The sequence below is a fragment of the Eriocheir sinensis genome, chromosome 3 (genome assembly GCF_024679095.1).
Source record: "Eriocheir sinensis breed Jianghai 21 chromosome 3, ASM2467909v1, whole genome shotgun sequence".
NCBI classification, from domain to species: Eukaryota; Metazoa; Arthropoda; class Malacostraca; order Decapoda; family Varunidae; genus Eriocheir; species Eriocheir sinensis.
The window spans coordinates 22169606-22191934 of NC_066511.1; the positions used below are offsets into that span (position 1 = coordinate 22169606).

The following is a 22329-nucleotide window of genomic DNA, read 5'->3' on the forward strand; positions in this document are numbered from 1 at the left end:
CAACTTTAATAAGGCAAATTTTGAACAACTTTGGGAAACATTTTGAGGAAGCACAATGGGATACTTTTTTTGAGGTTGACAATGTGGAAGAAAAATGGGCTATCTTTCTACGGATTTACAACAAAGGAGTGGAAAAGTGAGTACCAAGGATGAAAGTTGCCCAGAAATCAACAGGAGAGTGGTATAATAGAAAGTGTGTGGAAGTCAAGCAGGATAAAGAGAAGGCATGGAACAAATGGAGAAAAAATAGGAGGATAGATCTATGGAATGAGTACAAAAGGAAGAGGAATGCATATGTCAAAATAAGAAGAAAAAAGGGATTTTGAGAAAAATATTGTGGATGAGTGCAAAGACCAGCCAAAACTGTTTTATAAGTTCATAAATGGAAAACTGAAAAATAGAAATGAGATCAAGGAAGTTAAAGTTAATGGTGAAACTTTTGAAAGTATAAGTGAAATAGTAGAAGTGATGAATAATTGTTTTCAAACAGTGTTCACAAGGGAGAGTGAGTTTGAAGGTGTAGATGCAGTGCCGGAGGATCGAGTTGGACTGAAAAGGATACAAACATCAACAGATGAAGTTAGAAAATTATTGGAAGAACAGGATGCGAGGAAATTGGCAGGACCGGATGGTATATCAAATTGGGTGGTAAAAGAGTGTAACCAACAAATAGCTGGAAAGTTGAGCAACTTGATTAGTTTCACTATCACAAGGGAAGACCAATGGACTGGAAACGGGCTAACATCGTCCTAATATATAAAGGAGGAAGTAAAGAAGATCCGTTGAAAGCACTGAAGCAACAAACAGAAGGGGTGATAAGCTATATGATTATGTTTGCTGATGATGCTAAAATAATGAGGAGGGTGGCTAATGAAGAAGACTGTGTAGCCCTAAGCCAGGATCTTGACAGAATAAGCGAATGGTCACGCAAATGGAAAATGACATTACATAAGAATGTAAGGAGTCTGCAAGAGGCAGGTTGGCCTATACAAGGCAGCTCCTGTAAGCTTAACCCCACCTAACATCACTATCCATGAATTTATCCAACCTCTTCTTGAATGTATCTATGGTATCGGCACCCATGACATGACTGCCAAGGCTGTTCCACTCATTCACCACACTATTGGTAATCAAATTCTTGCCTATGTCTTTGTTGAATCTGAATTTATCAAGTTTAAAACCATTGCTACTTGTCCTGCCTGGTTCTTTTACAACCAAAACCCTATTAACATCCAACTTATTAAAAGCCTAAACTTAACCTAACAACCTAACAAAACCAAAACAAACACTATAGGTCTAGACTCAGAAAATTCATATGCTTCCTTACTAATGAGACTTTCTATACAACAAAATGAGATAATTCTTTGGTGATTCATACCATAAGGTGCTGGCTATTATGTGTTTGAAGATACTCTAAACTTAACCTAACCCGAAACAGTTACTATCGGTCTCGAATCAGAAAATTCATATATGCTTCCTTACTAATGAGATTTTCTATATAACAAAGTGAGGTCATTCTTTGTTGATTAATACCAAAAGGTGCTGGCTATCATGTGCTTGAAGATACCCTAAACTTAATAAAACCAAAACAAACACTATTGGTCTTGACTTGGAAAATTCATACATGCTTCCTTACTAATGAAAGTATCTATACAACAAAGTGTGGTCATTCTTTGTTGATATATTACATTAGGTGCTGGCTATCATGTGTTTGAAGATGCGCTAAACTTAACCAAACCTAACCTATAATAATAATTAAAAAAAATAAATAAAAATAAAAGGTCTAGCCTCAGATAATTCATAAATGCTTCCTTGCTAATGACAATTTCTATACAACACAGTGAGGTCATTCTTTCTTGATTTACATCAAAAGGTGTTGGCTATCATGTATTTGAAGATACCCTAAACATAACACAACAAAAACAAAACAAACACTATAGGTCTTGACTCAGAAAATCATATATGCTTCCTTACTAATGAGACTTTCTAGACAACAAAGTGAGGTCATTCTTTGTTGATTTATACCATAAGGTGCTGGCTACCATGTGTTTGAAGATACCCTAAACTTAACCTAACAAAACCAAAACATACACTATAGGTCTTGACTCAGAAAATTCATATATGCTTCCTTACTATTGAGACTTTCTAGACAGCAAAGTGAGGTTATTCTATGTTGATTTATACCATAAGGTGCTGGCTATCATGTGTTTGAAGATACCCTAAACTTAACCAAACAAAACCAAAACATACACTATAGGACTTGACTCAGAAAATTCATATATGCTTCATTAATAATTAGACTTTCTAGACAGCAAAGTGAGGTCATTCTTTGTTGATTTATACCATAAGGTGCTGGCTATCATGTGTTTGAAGATACCCTAAACTTAACCTAACAAAACCAAAACATACACTATAGGTCTTGACTCAGAAAATTCATATATGCTTCATTAATAATGAGACTTTCTAGACAACAAAGTGAGGTCATTCTTTGTTGATTTATACCACAAGGTGCAGGCTATCATGTGTTTGAAGATACCCAAAACTTAACCTAACATAAGCTAACAAAAACAAAACAAACACTAAAGGTCTTGAGTCAGAAAATTCATATATGCTTCCTTACTAATGAGACTTTCTATACAACAAAGTGAGGTCATTCTTTGTTGATTTATACCAAAAGGTGCTGGCAATCATGCGTTTGAAGATACCCTAAACTTAACCTAACATAAGCTAACAAAAACAAAACAAACACTAAAGGTCTTGACTCAGAAAATTCATATATGCTTCTTTACTAATGAGACTTTCTATACAACAAAGTGAGGCCATTCTTTGTTGATTTATACCATAGGGTGCTGGCTATCATGGGTTTAAAGATACCCTAAACTTAATCTAACACAACCCGATACAGTTACTGTAGATCTTGACTCGGAAAGTTCATATATGCTTCCTTACTAATGAGACTTTCTAGACAACAAAGTGAGGTCATTCTTTCTTGATTTATATGATAAGATGCTGGTTATCATGTGTTTGAAGATACTCTAAACTTAACCTAACATAACCTAACAAAACTAAAACAAACACTAAAGGTCTTGACTCAGAAATTTCATATTTGCTTCCTTACTAATGAGACTTCCTATACAACAAAGTGAGGTCATTCTTTGCTGATTTATACCATAAGGTGCTGGCTATAATATGTTTGAAGATACCCTAAACTTAACCTAATATATATATATATATATATATCTATATATATATATATATATATATATATATATATATATATATATATATATATATATATATATATATATATATATATAATAAAAATATAAAAAAAAACTAAAGGTGTTGAGTTAGAAAATTCATTTTTTTAAATTTTACTATGGAAGGAATACGTAGGTTATGATTTTTGGTGTTCTAGGCTTCAATTTGCATCACAATGAGTTCGTAAGTTCGTATTACCTTCGAACACTCATGCACCCTCACTGACCTATAGAATTTTCATTTTTGACTGTGGAAGGAATATGTAGGTTAAGATTTTTGGTATTTTAGGTTTCGATTAATGTTGCACTGAGGTCATAGGTTCGTAATTCTGTCGTATAAACATAAACACACAAACCATCCCACATAGTTTTCGATTTTTACAGTGGAAGGAATTCATACACCTTCAGCTTTAACCCCTAAAGGACCGGAGGCGGCTATAGCCGCTTTATCAGGGAAATACAAAGAAGTGAAGTGTGATGGAGTTTGGTAAGAACAGTAGACGAATATCGGGGAACTACTTTCTGAGTAATGAAAGAATTGTGAAAAAAGATCTGGGAGTGACAATAACAGACAAGTTATCCTTTGGAAAGCATATAAATTGGATAAATGGAGAAACATACAATCTTCTAAGAAACATAAAAGCAGCATTTACATATCTAGACGAAGAAATGGTGAAGAAACTAATAACATCGATGATATGTCCAAGACTGGAATATGCAGCATTAGTGTGGTCACCTAGATTGAAGAAAGAAATTAAAAAGTTGGAAAGAATACAGAGAGCAGTGACCAAACTACCAAGAACTCTGAGAGATCATACTTATGAAGAAAGACTGGAGAAATTGGGCTAACAACACCAGAAAGAAGAAGAGAGAAAAGGGACCTAATAGCATTATACAGGATACAAGAGGGATTGGAGAAATTGGACAGGGAAGATTTAGTGGTACGTGACTGGAGTGTGACAAGAGGGAATAGTAAGAAATTGAAGAAGAGCGATTGTAGGAGAGATGTCAAGAAATACAGTTTTTCATACAGAAGCATAACAACATGGAATGGACTTGACAAGGAGACTGTGTGCAAAAAGATTCATGAATTTAAAGTCAAACTGGATAATAAGCGTTACGGAGACGGGACAGCACGAGCCTAGTGCGGCTCTTTTCCTGTATTTCACAACTAGGCAACTAGGTAAATACACACACACACACACACACACAAGACCCACCCGGCCTTTCAGTCTTTTACTCCGTGAAATCAGTGTGTATTGCCGGTGAATCAGTGGGATATTTTCCATGATCTTAGTCTGTGTCCTTCCCTTCCCTCTCCTCCACTTTCCTCCACAAATCTATTTGTTTATTGCAACTAATATAAGGAAATACAATTTAGCAGATACACATCATCTATGCATAATGCAAATTTCTCTATATTTATGCATACATCTCAAAATTATCAATTAATTAATGTTTCTTTATGTGCACCATTTAATTTTGCATATTTTTATATATAATACATGATGAATATGTTGAGTTTATGGCTTAAAACATATTATATTCAGTAATGACATTTGAAATTTGGCGCGCGCGGCCAGACTGGATATGGGACGGGGCGCTGTTGTCACCCGGCCTTAGTGAAGGGGTAAAGTCACTTAATTTTCTTCCGGACTGGTGTCATTTTATGTAAAGTAGTGGTAAGTACTACTGTTATACAGTGTTACTTTAGAAAAGAGTTGCCGTTGTTATTGTAAAAGCAATCGCCACCTTGTTAACATTTGTGGAGAGGTTTGCAGTTTAATTTAAGTGCAATTGCTGCACTAAAACTTCACTAGCCAGTGACCCAAAGCTGAACCTTGACCTTATAAGATGCAGGGTGATTTTCAGGGACATTTTTTTTGGAAAAAAAGTGCGTCTTATAAGCCGTCAAATACGGTATATGCAATTATTACATTGCTTCAGTAGTGGCTTTTCTTGGCATTTCTTTATCTACAGTTATATTAATAAATAACTCAAATATCATAGTAAAGCTCAAGGGGCATTTCAGTGCTTCTGAACCCATAAAAATGCAGCCAAAAATAACTTTTGCAGGCATATCACCTTCTAAAATGCAAGCAGCCAGATTTTAGTTAGGTGTGATGGTAAAAGCATGAAAGTTTCACAACTCAAACCTCCTTTGAAAAGCAAGGTCTTGATTATGATAATGACAACTTTTACTAGCATTTGTAAAGTGAAAGCTCATCACTAACCTTATCAGTGGCAAAGACAGCATCAAAGAGTCCCAGCACTGTGACACTCACTCCTATGGCAGGACCATTGATGACTCCAACCAGTGGCTTGGGAAAGTCAATGAATGCTGAGACAAACCTGTAATGCAATAGGTCATCTCACTTCACAAAAAAATAACAAAAAGACTAGGTTCTTGTAGGCTAGTAATGCCATCAATCAATGGCTTGGCACAGAAAACATTTCAGTATTTCTGAACCCATAAAAATGCTGTCAAAAACAACTCTTGCAGTTATATCACCTATAATGCAAGCAGCTGGATTTTAGTTTGATTAGGAAACAATTTCTGTTACTTTATATGGATATTGTGAAGGTTTTGCACATCACTTTCCCCACTTAACTGTAAGTTATAAGGATATTATAATACTTATTTGCAACTCTGTGTTAATGCAGAACACATAACTGCACCTTAGGTGGACAAGGTGATAGATATGTGAATCAGTCTCCATGTAGATAATGTTTGTGCAGATAAATGAGGGTTTAAGTTGCTTTCACACAAGCAGTTTCTGCTACAGCAGTCTTACCCACATGCCTAAATGTGTGATATTAGTCAGGTCTTCATGCAAGTAGTTTTAGCCACTGCATATCAGTGGGTAGGCAGTGGCTGAACGGATAGCAAGACGGCCCCGCATTCAATCCCTGACCGGTGCCACCAAGCTGGGATTTTTTAGCCACCGCCGAGTGGCCTAAAAAAAAAATAATAATAAAATAAAAAAAATAAAAAATAAAAAAAAGTGGCACAGCCAAGTAAATCAAAGTAGTACTGGATAATCATTATTCATAAAATAATTTTTGTTATTTTAGTGTCATAGACAATTCCTAAACAGTGATCCCTCGCCATGTCGCGGTTCACTTATCACAGTCTTACTGTATCGCAGATTTTTAAATTGTAAATATCTAGTTTCATATCATGGATTTTTTGCTATGTCGCAGGATTTTGCGGTATAGATGTATTTCAATATATTTATCATTTTAATTATTTTGCAGTAAAAGAAGTATTTTCTAGCCTAAAAATTGAAAACAATATAAAAAGAATTAAAAATATTAATTAGAACATATTTGAAGAATATTAAATCGAAATAAAATACATAGCGTACAGCAGATGAGTAGACACAGACTCGCACGTATGGAAGATGCAGCTACGGCCGCTTCTGGTTGAGCTAGTTTGCCCACGTGAGATCGTACACTGCACATTATTGGCAGATGGATGGGAGGTGATCAACCAGAGCACAGTGTTCTGTATCCTGGGCGCTGATTGGCTCAGTGACCGTAGCTTTTATTGGTTAGTGAGTGGTTAGCTTGGAGACAAAGGGAGAGTGTGTTACAGCTTGCTACCATTAAATGCTATGAGAACTTGGCAGTGAGGACCCAGACAGAATGAGGCAGTGGCTACACTTGGACAAGACTCAAGTCCTAAACTTGCTCAACATGATTACTCTAAGCTTATCTAGTTTCGTGGAACTCTATGCGGTACTGGAATAAACACGTGGATACCTACTGAACTGAACAGCTGATAAGCTCTTCTTCTTATTATGACCACAACTTACCGACCACACGAGAAATTAACCGACATGTTGGTAACAGAGTTTCTGACTAGAATTTCAATGAGTTTCCCATGAAATGTAGCTGACTTTGAATCTCTCTCGAGAAACTAGTGGTTGGGTGACCACGTTAACACGGGCTGAGGCGAGATTGACAGAGATCCGTGCTTATATAAATAATATATATAAATATATAACCATTAAAATAAATATAAGGTTGTTACTTTGCGGATTTTTGCTTATCGAGGGGGGTTCTGGAACCTAACCCCCGTGATAAACGAGGGATCACTGTATATGAAATATTGATAAATTGTTATGAATTGTGTATGGAAAGCTGCTGCCACAAACAAAACTGCATGTGTGAAAGGATCCATAGCAATGCTGGATCTCACAGCCAGGCCAGTGGATTTATTGCCACTTTGATCTTTTACCCCTCTCCCAGACATACTCCTGCACCCTATCTCTCCATGTTAGAGCACGACCTCCAGTGAAATGGAGAGATAGGGCACAGGAGCATGTCAGGGAGATGGGTGAAAGATCCTTGAGAAACTTTGAGCAGGTAAGGAGGGTGTCTGGATAGAGACGGAAACTCTTCTGCCGTGGCCATCCCTTGGTGGGAGCTCCTAGGAGCAGGCGTCAAAGATGAATGAATGAATGATCTTGCAATCCTGGTGGTCAGTGGAAATTCTGCTGCTCCTGTCCTGTGTGAATGGTCCCATTATGCTGTCACACATCTGCGATTTTGCCTCTGTGACTTACTGCGTTACCAAAAATGTAAAAAAAGTGGTGAAATCGCAATCTATTTACGCTCTCGCTGCAACAATCGTAACAGGAATCCCAGGGAGTCTTTCCGAAGCGTAGCAGTGTCACCACGTATCGCGGGTGATCGCGCGATGAAGTCACCACTGTGATTTGTTTTGGAATGTTCAAAGCAGATCGCAATCGCCTCTGCGATTCCCATATTGCTCGACTCATCGCAGCGTGATCGCAGTGAAAGTGCAGCACACTGTGACTCAGCAGCGATATCGTTGCAATGATTGCAGTGGCCTGCGACAAATCATTGGCGAATCTAGCATCTTTCTCATCGTGAGATGTGGCAATGAGGTATCGCATCGGCGTCTCCTATAAATAATCTGGAAGTTATATATGTACCCAGGTACTTCAGGCTTTCCTTTTCTTCTTTTTCTGTATCAGCTGTACAACATATTGGAGGGTTATTATGTGCAATCTCTCAGAGGTCACTATAACTGCCACTGAGGAGTCTTCACAATGTCACTGTCGATAAAGCCAATGAGGCTCATAGTGTTGGCGTTGCTACTGCAGGGGTAGATTGGTTAGTGTACAAGCAGGTGGACCCGCCCCTCATTCACATCCCTGTGGGGACAAACTGCACTACAAGTGTATGTACACGTCGTAATGGATCGCGAGATCTTTCGTGTCGCAACAAATCGTGCTTCTTGGGTGGCGACCGAGCTGAGACTCCATTTTCGGTATCGCAGTTAGTCGCAGAGGCAAAATCGCAGATGTGTGATCCCAGCATTAGACTCAAGTACTTTTAACCCCTCAGCGACGCAAATGTGTTTCTTGAGTGATCTCCCATGATGCAAAAGTCATCGAAAAATACACTTCGAAACTGAGAAAAAGTCATAAAAGATGTTTTAAAGAAATTTTTCTAGCGCACCCTGCTGTGAAATCCATTTCTTTCCTGGTTGTCGCATTTGGCTGGAATTCCGTGATTCTCGAAAAATTCCAACTTTTTATTGGTGCGACGTACAGAAAAAAAAATATTGAAGAAAAGTTGCTCATTTTATCACAATGGAGTCTGAAAAATATAGTTTATAATCTTTGACCTTGAAATTTACTGGCTAAAGAGAGCCAAAGTTGTGGTAAAACTCAATAAATAATTTTGGTAAATTTTTGTAGTATTTTTCATTCTGGAATGAATCTTATCAAATAAAAGTTGTAGAAAATAACCCATATAACTTAACTTTGGAATCAGTTTATGATTTGGACTGACCGTTTGGCTGGAATTCCATGATTCCCAAAACATTCCAACTTTTTACTGGTGTAACGTACAGGAAAATTTATTGAAGAAACGTTGCTCATTTTATCCAATGGAGTCTGAAAGCTATAGTTTATAATATTTGACCGGGAAATTTGCTGCCTACAGAGCCAAATTTGCAGTGAAACTCGAAAAAATATTTTTTTTAGTTTTTCATTCTGGAAATAATCTCCTTGAATAAAAGTTGTAAAAAATCATCTGTATAACTCAACTGTGAAATCAGATTATGATTTGGTCTGACCATTTGGCTGGAATACCATTATTCTGAAAAATTCCAAGTTTTTACTGGTGCGACATACAGGAAAATTTATGGAAGTTGCTCATTTTATCGTGATGGAGTCTGAAAATTATAGTTTATAATCTTTTACCAGGAAAATTACTTCCTACAGAGAGCTAAATTTGCAGTGAACCTCGAAAAAAATTTTTTTGTAGTTTTTCATTCTAGAATGAATCTCATTGAATAAAAGTTGTAAAACATCATCCGTATAATTCAACTGTGAAATCAGATTATCATTTGGACAGACCGTTTGGCTGGAATTCCATGATTCCCCAAAAAATCCAACTTCCGCTTCCCACTCCTTTGAACAAGATATTGGTTCATCTAGAACATCAGGTAAATCAGTGGAGGTGTCAAGATTACGCTCAGCACGCACACGATGAGCAAAAGCTAAAGGAAGACCGCCGAATTAGGACAGCTGAGGGAATATAATCGCTCTGCAGATGCCATGATGCGTAGGTAGAAACTGTAGACTATTTTTAGCACGGAGTCGTCAAAGGGGCAAAAAGAGGTGCCAGTTAGTCACTTAAGATCGACACATACATTGTTACGCGAGCAGTTCAATTTCAAGAGAGCTTCTCGTTTTCCGGCGCTGGCGTCATGCTCATCGCCTACGTTAGAAAAAATTATGTGACGCCAGTGTCATAGTCGTCACTAAGGGGTTAAACTGTTTGGCTAGCGCCACCATGGTAGACACTGCTTGTGCAAAAACAGCCTTACTATGTTTAAGTCACATGGCTACCCATAAACCATCCCAAAAATATTCATCAACTTAAACTTAAAGCTAGACTGGATTTGGAGACAGGACCCTATGAGTGTAGCTTGCTTTCTGTGTATCTTAGCTACACATACCAATAACTACATATGGCTTCTTATATATCCAAACCAAATAACTTGCCTGTTAAGGAGGACTCCAGATTGTTTGGAGTACTCGTGCATATTATCAGGTGTGATGTTAGTGAAGTTGGAAAGATCATTTCCAGAGCAATAGTAGTTCCCAGCCCCAGTGATGGCTGTGACTACTGTGTCAGGGTCATCTCTTGCCTCTTCAAGGGATGCTATCCACTCATTATACATCTGAAAATTCAATAAATTAGACATTACACTACTAATACTGGGATGTCAGCAAACTCTGTTCCCAATATTTGTCTAGAACATGGAGATGCAGTAAAATTTTCTATTAACCCTCTCGCGCACGATGACGCGTTTTGCGTCATCAAAGGTAAAAGGTACTGGCGCACGATGACGCGAAACACGTCATAAAATTTAAAAATTGATTAAAAATTAAGTTTTCGGTGGAAGTGCATCAAATTTGGAGTGTCATTTGTTGGGATAAGTTTCTTAATGGTAACATATGGCAACCTTTCTAAGGAGCGTAAATGAGGAGCGTGGAGCGATTTTTAGCTGTTAGCCTACTCTGACGGGAGAGGAAAAAATACAGTTTTCTTGGTGTAACTCAGGAACTAATAGGCGTATGAGGATTTTGAGGATACCGTAAGAATCCTCACTAAATTCTGCTTCGAAACATATATTCGGCTAAAAAGTTGGCCCACAAAATTTCGAGATAGCAAGTGGGGAAGAGTTGGTACTTAGGATTTATTGTCTACAATACTCTATACGGAGACTTGAAACGAGTTTCTATTGTTTATATATATTTTTCCTCTATTTTTATTTGCGCATGTTCTAGTATAAGTCTTTATGAAGCCATTGATACCAAATTTATTGGGGTACGATATATCTGTGATGGTAAAATACGTACTGGAATATAGAGTTTCGTGGCGGCAAAAAAGGGCTGGTTGGGCCTGAGAGATGCATGGTGAGTGGAAGAGAAACTTACTGTGCGTGAGAGGGTTAATATGCAACAGACATGCAAGCTGCTTTTCATAAAAGGTATTAAAAAAAGTATTTTATTTTACTATGTTCATTAAAAATGGAGGAAGTCCCAGGAGTGGAAAAAAGTGAATATAATTCCTATTTATAAAAGGCAATAGTATCAGAGAAGCAATTTTGGTTTGGGAAGGGATGATTATGTTACAAATCAGATAAGTTTCTACTCCAGAAGAAAAGAAGCAACACAAGAAAAAGATGGATAAGCAGATTCTATATATGTATCTAAAAAGGGCCTTTGATAAAGTCTCATACAAAAGACTGTTATGGAAACTGTATGGGACAAGAGGTTTGAAAGGGAAAGTAAAAGACTGGATTAAGACTATAAGAAAGAAAGAGAAATGATAACTGTGATAAGAGATCGGGGAGGCGGTGACTGAGTGGTTAGCATGCCGGCGCCGTGTCTGGGAGAACCAGGAGGGACGTGGGTTCGAATCCTGGCCGCCACACAGCTGGGATTTTTCAGTCACCGCCGAGTGGCCTAAGACTACCCACATGCTGCCCTGAAGACCACCTATCAACCCAGACTCTAGATAACCTCTCCAAAGAGAGGCTCAAAGATGAGCTCCGGGGGGCAGTATGAGCCAAAACAAGATGGCGCCACTATAAACACTCGCCTGCACCACAACGGGCTGGGCCGACCATCAGGCCCGACCAGTGAAAAAGCCTAACGGCGCAGTAGGCTGAAAAAAAACAAAAAAAAAAAAAAAAGATCGAGCTGGAGGAAAGGTGACTGGTGAGCCACAGGGCTCAGTGCTGGCACTGATTATGTTATAATGTATATATATATATATATATATATATATATATATATATATATATATATATATATATATATATATATATATATATATATATATATATACTCAGTTTCACGAGCCTTAGATTACGAGCGTTTTGATTTATGAGCAGAAGTCTCACAAAAAATGCATTGGTTTACGAGCGGTGACTTGGTATACGAGCATCCTTTTTCTTCTTTTTTTTTGTCGCCAACCCCCGGGCGGGGACACGGGCTATATGGAGGCCGTCATGGTCAAGCGCGTACGTCCTCGAAGTGACGGCTCAGAGGGGAGGATGCCGATAGACCAACTCTATCGGCTTACGTCAGCCTAGCCGACCATGTCGGTCTTTCGACGAGGACTAGCATGTCTCTTCGTACAAGTCGAAGACATTAGCATGGGTTCCCTTTTTTCACTGCAAGACGAGAGTGCTCATAGCAGAAAACAATGGGAAGAGAGCCTCAGTTAGGGCTGCCACTTTGATTTGTAACAAATATGGAGGGCAACATCCCATCCTCCAATACAGAACAAATCCATATTTTAAGGAATGGATGGCAACCCTAAAATTTCTCTGGCCTGCTATTACTGACAACTGCTGCCTGGTGAAGGCAAGAGGAAGGGGGGAAGAGATGTTACGACACGTATTTTACACATACTTCAGGAAGACCCTTGACAAACATAATTTTATAGATTGGTTTTATGGTTCACCGAAAAATGCGCTCACTAAATTTTTAAGACACTGAATTTGAACTTGAGAAAAAAGGAGGCTATGGTGACATGTGGGAATTAGTAGGTCACTCCCGGGTCAGTGGACAGTAGGAGTGTCAGGGCTGGATGTTAGCATTTATTTAGTTTATTATACAACCAAAAATACCAGGTAACAATGATTTTTGTTGAAAAAAAAAAAAAATAAATAAATAAAAAATAAATAAATAAATAAATAAAATAGCAGCAGCTGCATGGGTATGAGAAGAGCACGCTAATGCACACACTATGCTATTTTGCTACCCTCACAGTCATTCCATATTTAGCCGTTTCTCAGCCAATCGTAGCTTCAAGTTACCTGAAGCAGATGGGTTAAGAGATCATACAAAAAGTTGAGAATGGGCATGTGTCTAACTGACACAAGGTAATATATAGTTTTCCTCATAGATACATAAATACTTGGAATGAATTAAAAGAAGTGGTGGAAGCAAAGAGTGAACAGAGCTTAAAAAAATTGCTGGATGAATATAGACATGGAGACAGGACCACACTCATAGTTCAGGCATGTATACAACAACTAGGTAAATACAAAGGGTCCCCTGAAAATGTTTTCATAATTTGTTGGTCATATATTATGAGATGATCAGAGGACTTGACATCAAAATTGTCATGAAAAAAGAAAGAGGGGTTTTCTGTTATTATTATTGTTATTTTTTTAACAGCAAGGGGAGTAGCTAAAAAAATTTAAAAAAATAAAAAAATTACTGCTCCTATGTGAAAGAGTAAAGAGGAGTGGTCGAAACAGAGGTCAATTTGGGGAGGAGAGATGTCCTGATACTATCCTCTTGATTATTCTCTTTTGCCACCTTACATCATGTGTGGAAAAAGTTGTACATAAGAAATATAAATCCTACCCAGCCTTCATGAGGTGGTCTCACAGAACACCACAATTATTTCTTAAATATCTTTACTTTTCTTAGTTCCTTGTTTTATTATGTGGTGGAACTGAAAGAGAGCTTGTAATTTGTTTTTATGGTGTTTTTTTTCTTTTTTGGTACGAGACTTTTCATCTCATGCAACATGAATAGGAATGGAGTATGGAAGAGGAAGGAGTGATAAGACAGCACTGACATGGTGATGATTGTCAAGTGTTCACTTTCCTCTTTTAGAATTATAGTAATAGGGTATTTTAAGTGTGTGGCATATGTCAATTTCAACAGATTTTTTCATTCTCTAGCTGTGTGTAGACAGACAGACAGACAGATATATACCTCTACTGTGATGGCATTCATCTTTGATGGCCTATTGAGTGTAATCACTCTGAGGCCATCCTGGCATGTCACAATGAGGTTGTTATATTTTTGGCCTGATTCCGCCTTCTCAGCTGCCTTGGTTTCCTGAAAAGATAAAATACTAGGTATATATATATATATATATATATATATATATATATATATATATATATATATATATATATATATATGAAGCGTCACATGCAATATTGGGGTAAGCGCCAGTTTTTAAAAACCTCAGAAATTGTAGTTGACGTTTTTGCAACTTCAAATTGCAATTTTTTTGTTGGTTTTAAAGCTAGAATCATCATTTTGATACCAAAATGAAGCTTATGTAAAAACAAAACTGCCCGTGTTATGTATGAAGCGCAAAAAGAAAAAGGAAAAAAACAAAAAAACACCTTGGATTTTGAAAAAAAGAAGAAAATCCACCAGAAGTATTTTTTTTTTTTTAATCGTATTGTGATTTACTGGGATTTAGAGCAGTAGGAAGTCGGAAGATAATGCAAATTGTTGTAATTAATGAAGCTAGTCATGTTCACTCAGAAAGAACTAGAAGTTAAAAGTTGTCACTAGTCAATTATAAAAAGTACAACAAACAAAAGTACATTAAGTCAGCTATTGATTATCAAACAAAGTTAGAAATTGTACGAGAAATTAATCAGATCAGCTAGACATGGCAACTGCATCACTTCCTCCCAGAGCCCACTGGGAACTTATGCCATTACTCCTCGCCAGCATGCCCACCCTACCTCGCGTGGAGCATATGTTTGAGCGAGATATGTTTTTCCCGAGACTTTTTACTCTATTTCCAGTGTTGATTTGGGGTAAACGACTTGCTCGGATAAAAGAGGAAGAGTCAAAATAGTAGTATATGATCGTAACTCCAAACCCACGTGGTTGGCGCTCACCCCAATATTGCACGCGGCGCCTCATATATATATATATATATATATATATATATATATATATATATATATATATATATATATATATATATATATATATATATATATATATATATATATATATATATATATATATATATATATATATATATATATATATATAAAACAAAAAAGCTTAATGTCCTGAGCTTTTACCTCCTCCTCCATTTATTTAAATTTATATCATTAGTAAGCTTTGGTGCTGTCTTTTGAAGAACACAAATATTTTGCCCAAGTATTCAAATATAAATGAGAATATGTTTATGATAAAAATAATTTGAATATGAATACAAACAAATACTGTATTTGATTATGAATACTGTATCCCTGTTTAAAACAAAATGAAGATTTTTATTTTAGCATGTTCCGATTCTTTCCGGCTCTTTTTCTTTTACTGCACATGAATAAGACAACACTCACTTCTTCACCAACAAGTGAGTTGACCAACTTAATATAAGTCTTCTGTGCCTCCTCTGGAGTCATGCTTCCAAGGGCATTCCACGCATCCCACTTGGCACGGCCCACAAAGTCAATCATACCAGGGCGCTTTGTTGTAACTGGACCTGCCGTTGCCTGCTTGAACAGGGCGTAAATCTTCAGCTTCGTTTCATTTCCTGTGGATTGTTTATGATTGAAGCTATATATGTACATTAGTACTCTTTGATGATATTTTTCATAAATAGATTATTGAAACATCCTCAAGAAAAGTACATATTATGAATAAACTATAATGGCAAGGTACTGTAACTGAGTGGGGATGATGCACTGAACATAATAATTTCCACTTCTCTCATATATTTAGTAGAATTACAATGCACACTTACCCTAACATTATTTCCAGGAAAAAAATAAATTCTTTCTTACAGCATGAATCTTTAAGGAGACATACCAGGATCCTCTTTGAGAGCCCCAAGACGGGTCTTTGCCTCCTCAAACTGTGGTGAGACACCACTCATCCATCGCACCTGAGAGACCCCAAAGGATGCTGGTCGGTGGTAGCTTGACACGATGCCTTGCCTGCACAGGAAAAGATTATATCAAAATTATGTGTGGGGGATTCCAAGTGTGGGGAAACAAATTTAAATAAGGGGACACACTGAACCACACGATGACTTGAAATAACTAACTCGAAGGCATGAATCTACCTTATCGGCTCCCCAGATCCAACATAAAGCTAAGCCTAAGATCTGGCCAGAACTAATGGTACAGTAAACTCTCAGTACAATGGACCCGCTTACAATGGATTTTGGATATAACGCACAAGGTCAGAGGGCCAGAAATCCACGGGGACAAACCAAGAATATTTTTTTAACCAACCACGCCCAGTAACTGCAATGGTGTCTGCTAACCATTTCAGTAGTCTTTTTAGGCCAACAGATAAACATTTCTTACCTAGATGGGGAGAACCCCATCTAGAATCAAGTGATGCCTCCAACCAAGACAGCAAGTAGATTGTCCTTTAGATGTTCTGACGGTTGGCTAATGTGGCATCACCAAGACCACACAAACCACTGCCATATACTCTTGAGCAAGTGGCAGGACAATGCAGTCAGGTTGGCAATCCTGAGTGAAGACCACAGCACAGGACACAATTTTACAATTCAAAGTGATACTCAACAACCCAAAGTCAATCAAAATCATACAAAAGTTGACCAAGAGAAGTGTCGAGATGCCGTTTAAAAGCATTAACAGACTTCATTACGACAACTGATTCGGGTAAATCATTCCAAATGCTAATGACCCGCATTGAGAAGAAACGAGCTCGAGCATCAGTGTTGTAACGAGGAACAAAAAGCTTGAAGGAGTGGCCTCTCGTGTCTGTTGTGATTTCTAACAAAGAGGTGACCTAGATTCGGACAAAACCCTTTCAGAATGTTGAACACCATAATAAGATCAGCTCTGATCAACCTTCCTTTAATGGAGTAAAGACTCAATCTAGCGAGACATTCAATATATGGCAGATCATGAAAACCAGCAATTTTCTTAGTCCACCTCCTCTGAACATTTTCTAAAAGCCTAATGTCTCCTGTATATCCAGTGAACAAAATCACAGAGGCAAAGTCCAAGATAGGGCAAATATGAGAGACGAAAACTGCCCTCATGAAATCAGGAGATCTGCAAAGGGTACCCTTTAAAATACTGTAACCAATGCCTTCAGCCTTGCCAGTGATTTCTCTCACATGCAAGTGAAACTTTAGGGAGGAATCCTCTTCACTTGCGCAGACAAGCACACAGAGTTACACTTATGTACAAGATCACAAACACTCACATTGACAGTGACGCACAAACATACCTACACAACACTAAGTCAACGTACTCGTAACACACACATCCATAAATACCAAACATATCACACTAACACTGACGCATACAAGCACTCATACTTTCCATGCACCACACGTGACTGGAACAGCCTCCCTCATCAGATTTTAGACTGCGGTACAATATTTAATGAAGAGATTTTCTATTCTCTTTTTCTATTACTCTCTGCGTGTATCGAGACACACGAGAAATTATCTAATCACAACACAGAAAACAAATACACACTTACTCATTGTAGCACCTTCCTTATTTTATCATATCTTAGAAATGACACATGATAAGATAAGGAAGGTGCAGCAGAAGCTTAAGAGAAACAAGTTGCCTGGACCAGATGGGATGCACCCAAGAGTTATAAAAGAATTGACGGAGGACTTATTGGAGCCCCTAAGGATTCTCGGTTAAGATTTGTTTTAGGATCGTGCCAGTATCTCATTACCTACCTTATGAAACATCAGTATCTCTTCATATATCTTTTCTACAAACCTTCAACAGTCATGGAAACGCTTTGAAAATCCAATTCAAGGACTTTTTTTTTACTCTTGAAAATATGGGATAATGTTTACGAAAGCGCGTCGCCTCCTCTGCTGGCCGCGGTGACACTGCAGCGGGTGTTGCGAGAAATACCTCCTCGCTGAAATAAGTCACATATACATGAGGGGGGGGTCCAGGGGGGGGCGTAGCCCCCCCTGGTTAGAAGGGGAGGTCGAGGGGGGCGCAGCCCCCCCATTAGTAGGTCGTAAAGTTCGGTTGGAGTAGTTTAAATATGCTCCCCGACCCTAAGCCCTCTGCGAGCTATTTTGCGGCTGCGGCGGCTGCAGTGTCGCCGCGGCCAGCAGAGGAGGCGACGCGCTTTCGTAAACATTATCCCCTATTTTCAAGAGTAAAAAAAAAGTCCTTGAATTGGATTTTCAAAGCGTTTCCATGACTGTTGGGTAAATGTCCAGAGAGTTGCCCATCTCACTGCGGTACTTCTCACCCTAACCATGGGTTAGATCTCATAATTCTATGCATTTTGAACCCCATATATATATGCCTCGCAAATTGATAGAATCGCTGCTAGCGATTTTTGAAAAGTTAGTGATTTTTTGCGGCCGCCTCGGGGCGTCACGGGGGAGGGGGGACTGGATACTTTGTTCCCCTGCCTCCAAAATACGATATTACGCCTCCATATTGTACTTAAGGGACGAGATACATGTCCCTTAACCATAATACGAAGGCGGAAACACTTAAAAGTAAACAAAAAGTGGCAAAGGTAGTGAAAAAGCATATTACATATACGCGCGATGTGTTTTGATGGCAGCCATATTGGGAAATGAGCAGTGTTGCCAACGATCCGGTTATCGATGGTACGGTAGGTTAGCGATGGCAGGGTAAAATAAAGCATACAGTGTCTCATTTGGCGACAGTTGACTCGAGACCGCGAGTGCGGTCGGTACCCGGTGGTCAGCGCAATGCAAACGTGTGCAGTACGCGGCTGCAAATCAAATGCTACAAATGGGAAAGAAAATACATTTTGAGGCAGATGAACTGTAGGCTACATATTTGCTACTACATCCCTTTATATTGTCATCACTGAACTTAATTAATGGACCTGACCATTCTCCCTACTTTTATAGTTCCACGGATGGCAGATGGTCAGATATGGATGAATGGATTTTATTATACTCTTTAACTAATTTGGGATAAAGGATATTGTGAGCGATGGTACGCTTAGTTAGCCATTTGCCCACGCATGTGAGACAGGTCCACCACGCGTGGTTATTATTATTTTTTTTTTTAGGACACGCACCTTTCTCTAATACTATACCCGGCCCAAACCTTCACAAAAGCCTTCGGGTAAAGGTGCGTGTTCTAAAAAAAAAAAAACACGCGTGGTGGACCTGGTCTCACATACGTGGGCTAACGGCTAACTAAGCGTACCATCTCTAACCGGATCGTTGGCAACGCTGCTCACATCGCAATGGCGTCACCATGTAAACACACCCCGCGTATGTATAATATGCCTTTTCACTACCTTTACCACTTTTTCATTACTTTTAAGTTTTTCCGCCTTCATATTATGGTTAAGGGACATGTATTTCGTCCATTTAAGTACAATATGGAGGCGTAATATCGTATTTTGGAGGCGCGGAGTGATTTTCCATAATTACCAAAACACTAACTTTTCAAAAATCGCTAGCAGCGATTCTATCAATTTGCAAGGCATATATATGGGGTTCAAAATGCATAGAATTATGAGATCTAACCCATGGTTAGGGTGAGAAGTACCGTGGTGAGATGGGCAACTCTCTGGACATTTACCGACTGTTGAAGGTTTGTAGAAAAGATATATGAAGAGATACTGATGTTTCATAAAGTAGATTATGAGATACTGGCACGGACCTAATACGAATCTTTACCGGATTCTCTTAAGCAGTTCATTACAGGAGGGTGTGGTGCCAGAAGACTGGAAAATTGTCCACGTCACAGCCATCTTCAAGAAAGGAACCAAGTGTGACCCAGGAAATTGCAGACCGATCAGCCTGACAAGTGTGTTCTGCAAGTTAATGGAGTCACTGCTAAGGGAGGAAATTATTTGCCATATGAAGGAGAACAAATGGTAATACTTTATAAGAAGTCCGCCTCCCCCTTCGCCACTCCAGCCCCCCCTACCCCCCAAGACAAGCCTGGGGAACTGTGGGGAACCGGAGTTTGGGGGGGGGAGCCAAAATCACTGAAAAATGGGCTTCCAAAATTTCCATAGAAAAATCACTATATGAAGGAAAATTCCCTAGTCTCGAAAGTAAGGAAAGTACTAACTTTATAACCTAACAGCCACCCTCGCCCCCTGCTAACCAAGGGGAGCTGCGCCCCCCTTGTGGAAAAATTTGTTTGGTTAGGGAGCTTACAATGGCTGTGTTGGACTGTCGAACTGCTGGCCCCCTGACCTTCTTCACCATCACTGCTGCGCCCTGGATGTTGAACTAAGAATATCAGTACCACTATTACTTCACCACATGCATTGCCTTAGTGTTGGCAGCGGCACTGACCTGTAGGCGGCAAATACTCTGGAGAAGCATCTGATGTTTGCCATGTTTGTTTCCTTGGGTAATCAGCTGGCCGGTGTTTCTGAGGTAGAGAGCAAGCGGCCCGGCGGTGTTACGAGAAATATATCCTCGCAGAAATAAGTCGCTCTTCTGTCCACCACGCATGCGCAACTGGAAATCCACATTAGGAAAACATATTAATTTACCTGTAATTAAGTGATAGGAGTAATTGTTAGGCCTAGGAATAGAGATTTTAGGATACGGTAAATCTCTCCCTTCCCTCCCCATCCTCTTCCATTCTCTTCCCTCCCAGCATTGGCCATTTTCAACTGCCTTATTTTTGCATTTTCCCTGGTTTCCCGTTCTCATTCTAGTTATGTTCACTTATGATCTTTGTGATGTTTGATATCTTCCTCCAGGTTTGATATTGCCGGCAAGAAAACAACACATCCAAACAACAGATCGAACAAGCAAGAACTGCTGTCGAGTGAAAGTCATGGGAGTGATTCTTTCTTAAACCTCCCCTATTCGTTTGTTTTAAAACCATCTCTTGGTTAAAAGTGTTGCTCTGATGTTTGTGCCATGTGTTGGAGCCGAAACAGGACAAATGAACGATAAGAGTGAAATATAGAAAAAGTATGCAAGTTGAACCTCCCTCTGCGAGCTATTTTGCGGCTGCGAGCTAGAGGCGCTTTATCAGGAATGCCATATTATCGTACTCCCCACATTATACTTTTACATAACTATTACGAAAAAACATCTATAGTTAAAGATTTGGTCAATTTACGGTTTCACCCAACCAACGATTTTCTCACGTGGTTCATGTTTTTCTGGTGATAAATGTAGTGAATTGCATGATTTTGTACCTCATTTCCGTCGCAAATGTCTACTTTTCGAGTTATGCCTCTTTTCAAGTTATGCCTATCCCCTGCCCTCAACGATCTTGGGGGACCTGTGGGAACACGGGGTTTTTGGGTGGGGGAGCATGAAATCGAGTAATACGCATTTCAAAGGAGGTCGAGAAATCAACAGAATCACATTAGAACACAAGTGAAAAGGCATATACAGGTTGGAGTCAGGCCTTCATATCGGCACAACCTGTAAAAATAAAAACAAAACAAGCAGTATCCATTACAAATCATCCTATTCCCTATTTCTTACACACCACATCTTTTCCAAAAAACTCTTCATGGCTTCTATAATTCTCTCATTTGCTTCAGCACTCAGTCCCAGCAGCAGCAGCAGCATCCATTCCCTCCGTTCTTGCAATCCTCCCATTCACATCCCAGCCCATCTCACTCAGTGCCACCCTCATCATCTCCGTCCTTTCTCTCCGGTACCTCCCCCACACACGTACCAGTATCACATGCGCGAGTTTCATCCACACCCCTGTCACACATCTGACACACTTTGCTGTGGGACTCAGACCACCTGTAATTTCTTGCATTCACATTCATACACTGCGCTCGAGCTTGGAGATCACCACCCAGGCTTCCATCATACCAGCTGACACACTGCAGGGCTTCCTTTTCGATCAGTGTACCATTCCAAAGCACTCTTTCCCTCCATCGCATGTTTCCACCTCCTCAGACCGTCACCTTTCACTGCACTGTCTATCTCTCTCTTCCACTTTCTCACATCCCATTCTAGACCCTCACTGTTCCTGTCAGTCACCTTCCATTCAAGGAAACGCCTCCCTTCCTCTCTGCTCACCCACCTGACTCGCATACCACTGTCACCAACCTTTCTCATGCAGTTCTTAATCCATTTGCTCTCATGCACATTCCACAAGTAAACCTTCCGTGCCAGTCTTGCGTCACCCATTCGTTCCAGTCTAACTTTGTATCTAAGGGTAGCCTTCTTAATCTTTCTCCCTAAAGGTACTCCACCCCATATCACCCCTCAATGCTTCCACCGCTGCATACCTTGGTGCATTCAAAGCTAACCTACTGATCCTATT

The 22329-nt window shown here is 39.2% G+C and overlaps 1 protein-coding gene across 3 annotated transcripts in view; it reads right to left on the minus strand.

The window, feature by feature from the left end:
- The window catches only part of LOC127006608 (enoyl-CoA delta isomerase 2-like), a 26879-nt gene extending 6339 nt beyond the window's left edge, over nt 1-20540 (minus strand). Inside the window, exons 1-6 of one of the 3 annotated variants that reach the window (XM_050876712.1) lie at nt 20373-20540; nt 15911-16038; nt 15442-15635; nt 14054-14179; nt 10310-10488; nt 5495-5612 (exon numbers count right to left, since the gene is read on the minus strand). In XM_050876712.1, the coding sequence (XP_050732669.1) occupies nt 5495-5612; nt 10310-10488; nt 14054-14179; nt 15442-15635; nt 15911-16038; nt 20373-20416 (789 nt within the window). In that variant the 5' untranslated portion in view covers nt 20417-20540. Of the gene's footprint in view, nt 1-5494; nt 5613-10309; nt 10489-14053; nt 14180-15441; nt 15636-15910; nt 16039-16413; nt 16449-19742; nt 19832-20372 lie in introns of those variants that run through there. The other 2 variants (XM_050876703.1, XM_050876721.1) reach the window with 2 other exon arrangements.
- Between the last annotated feature and the right edge of the window lie 1789 nt (nt 20541-22329).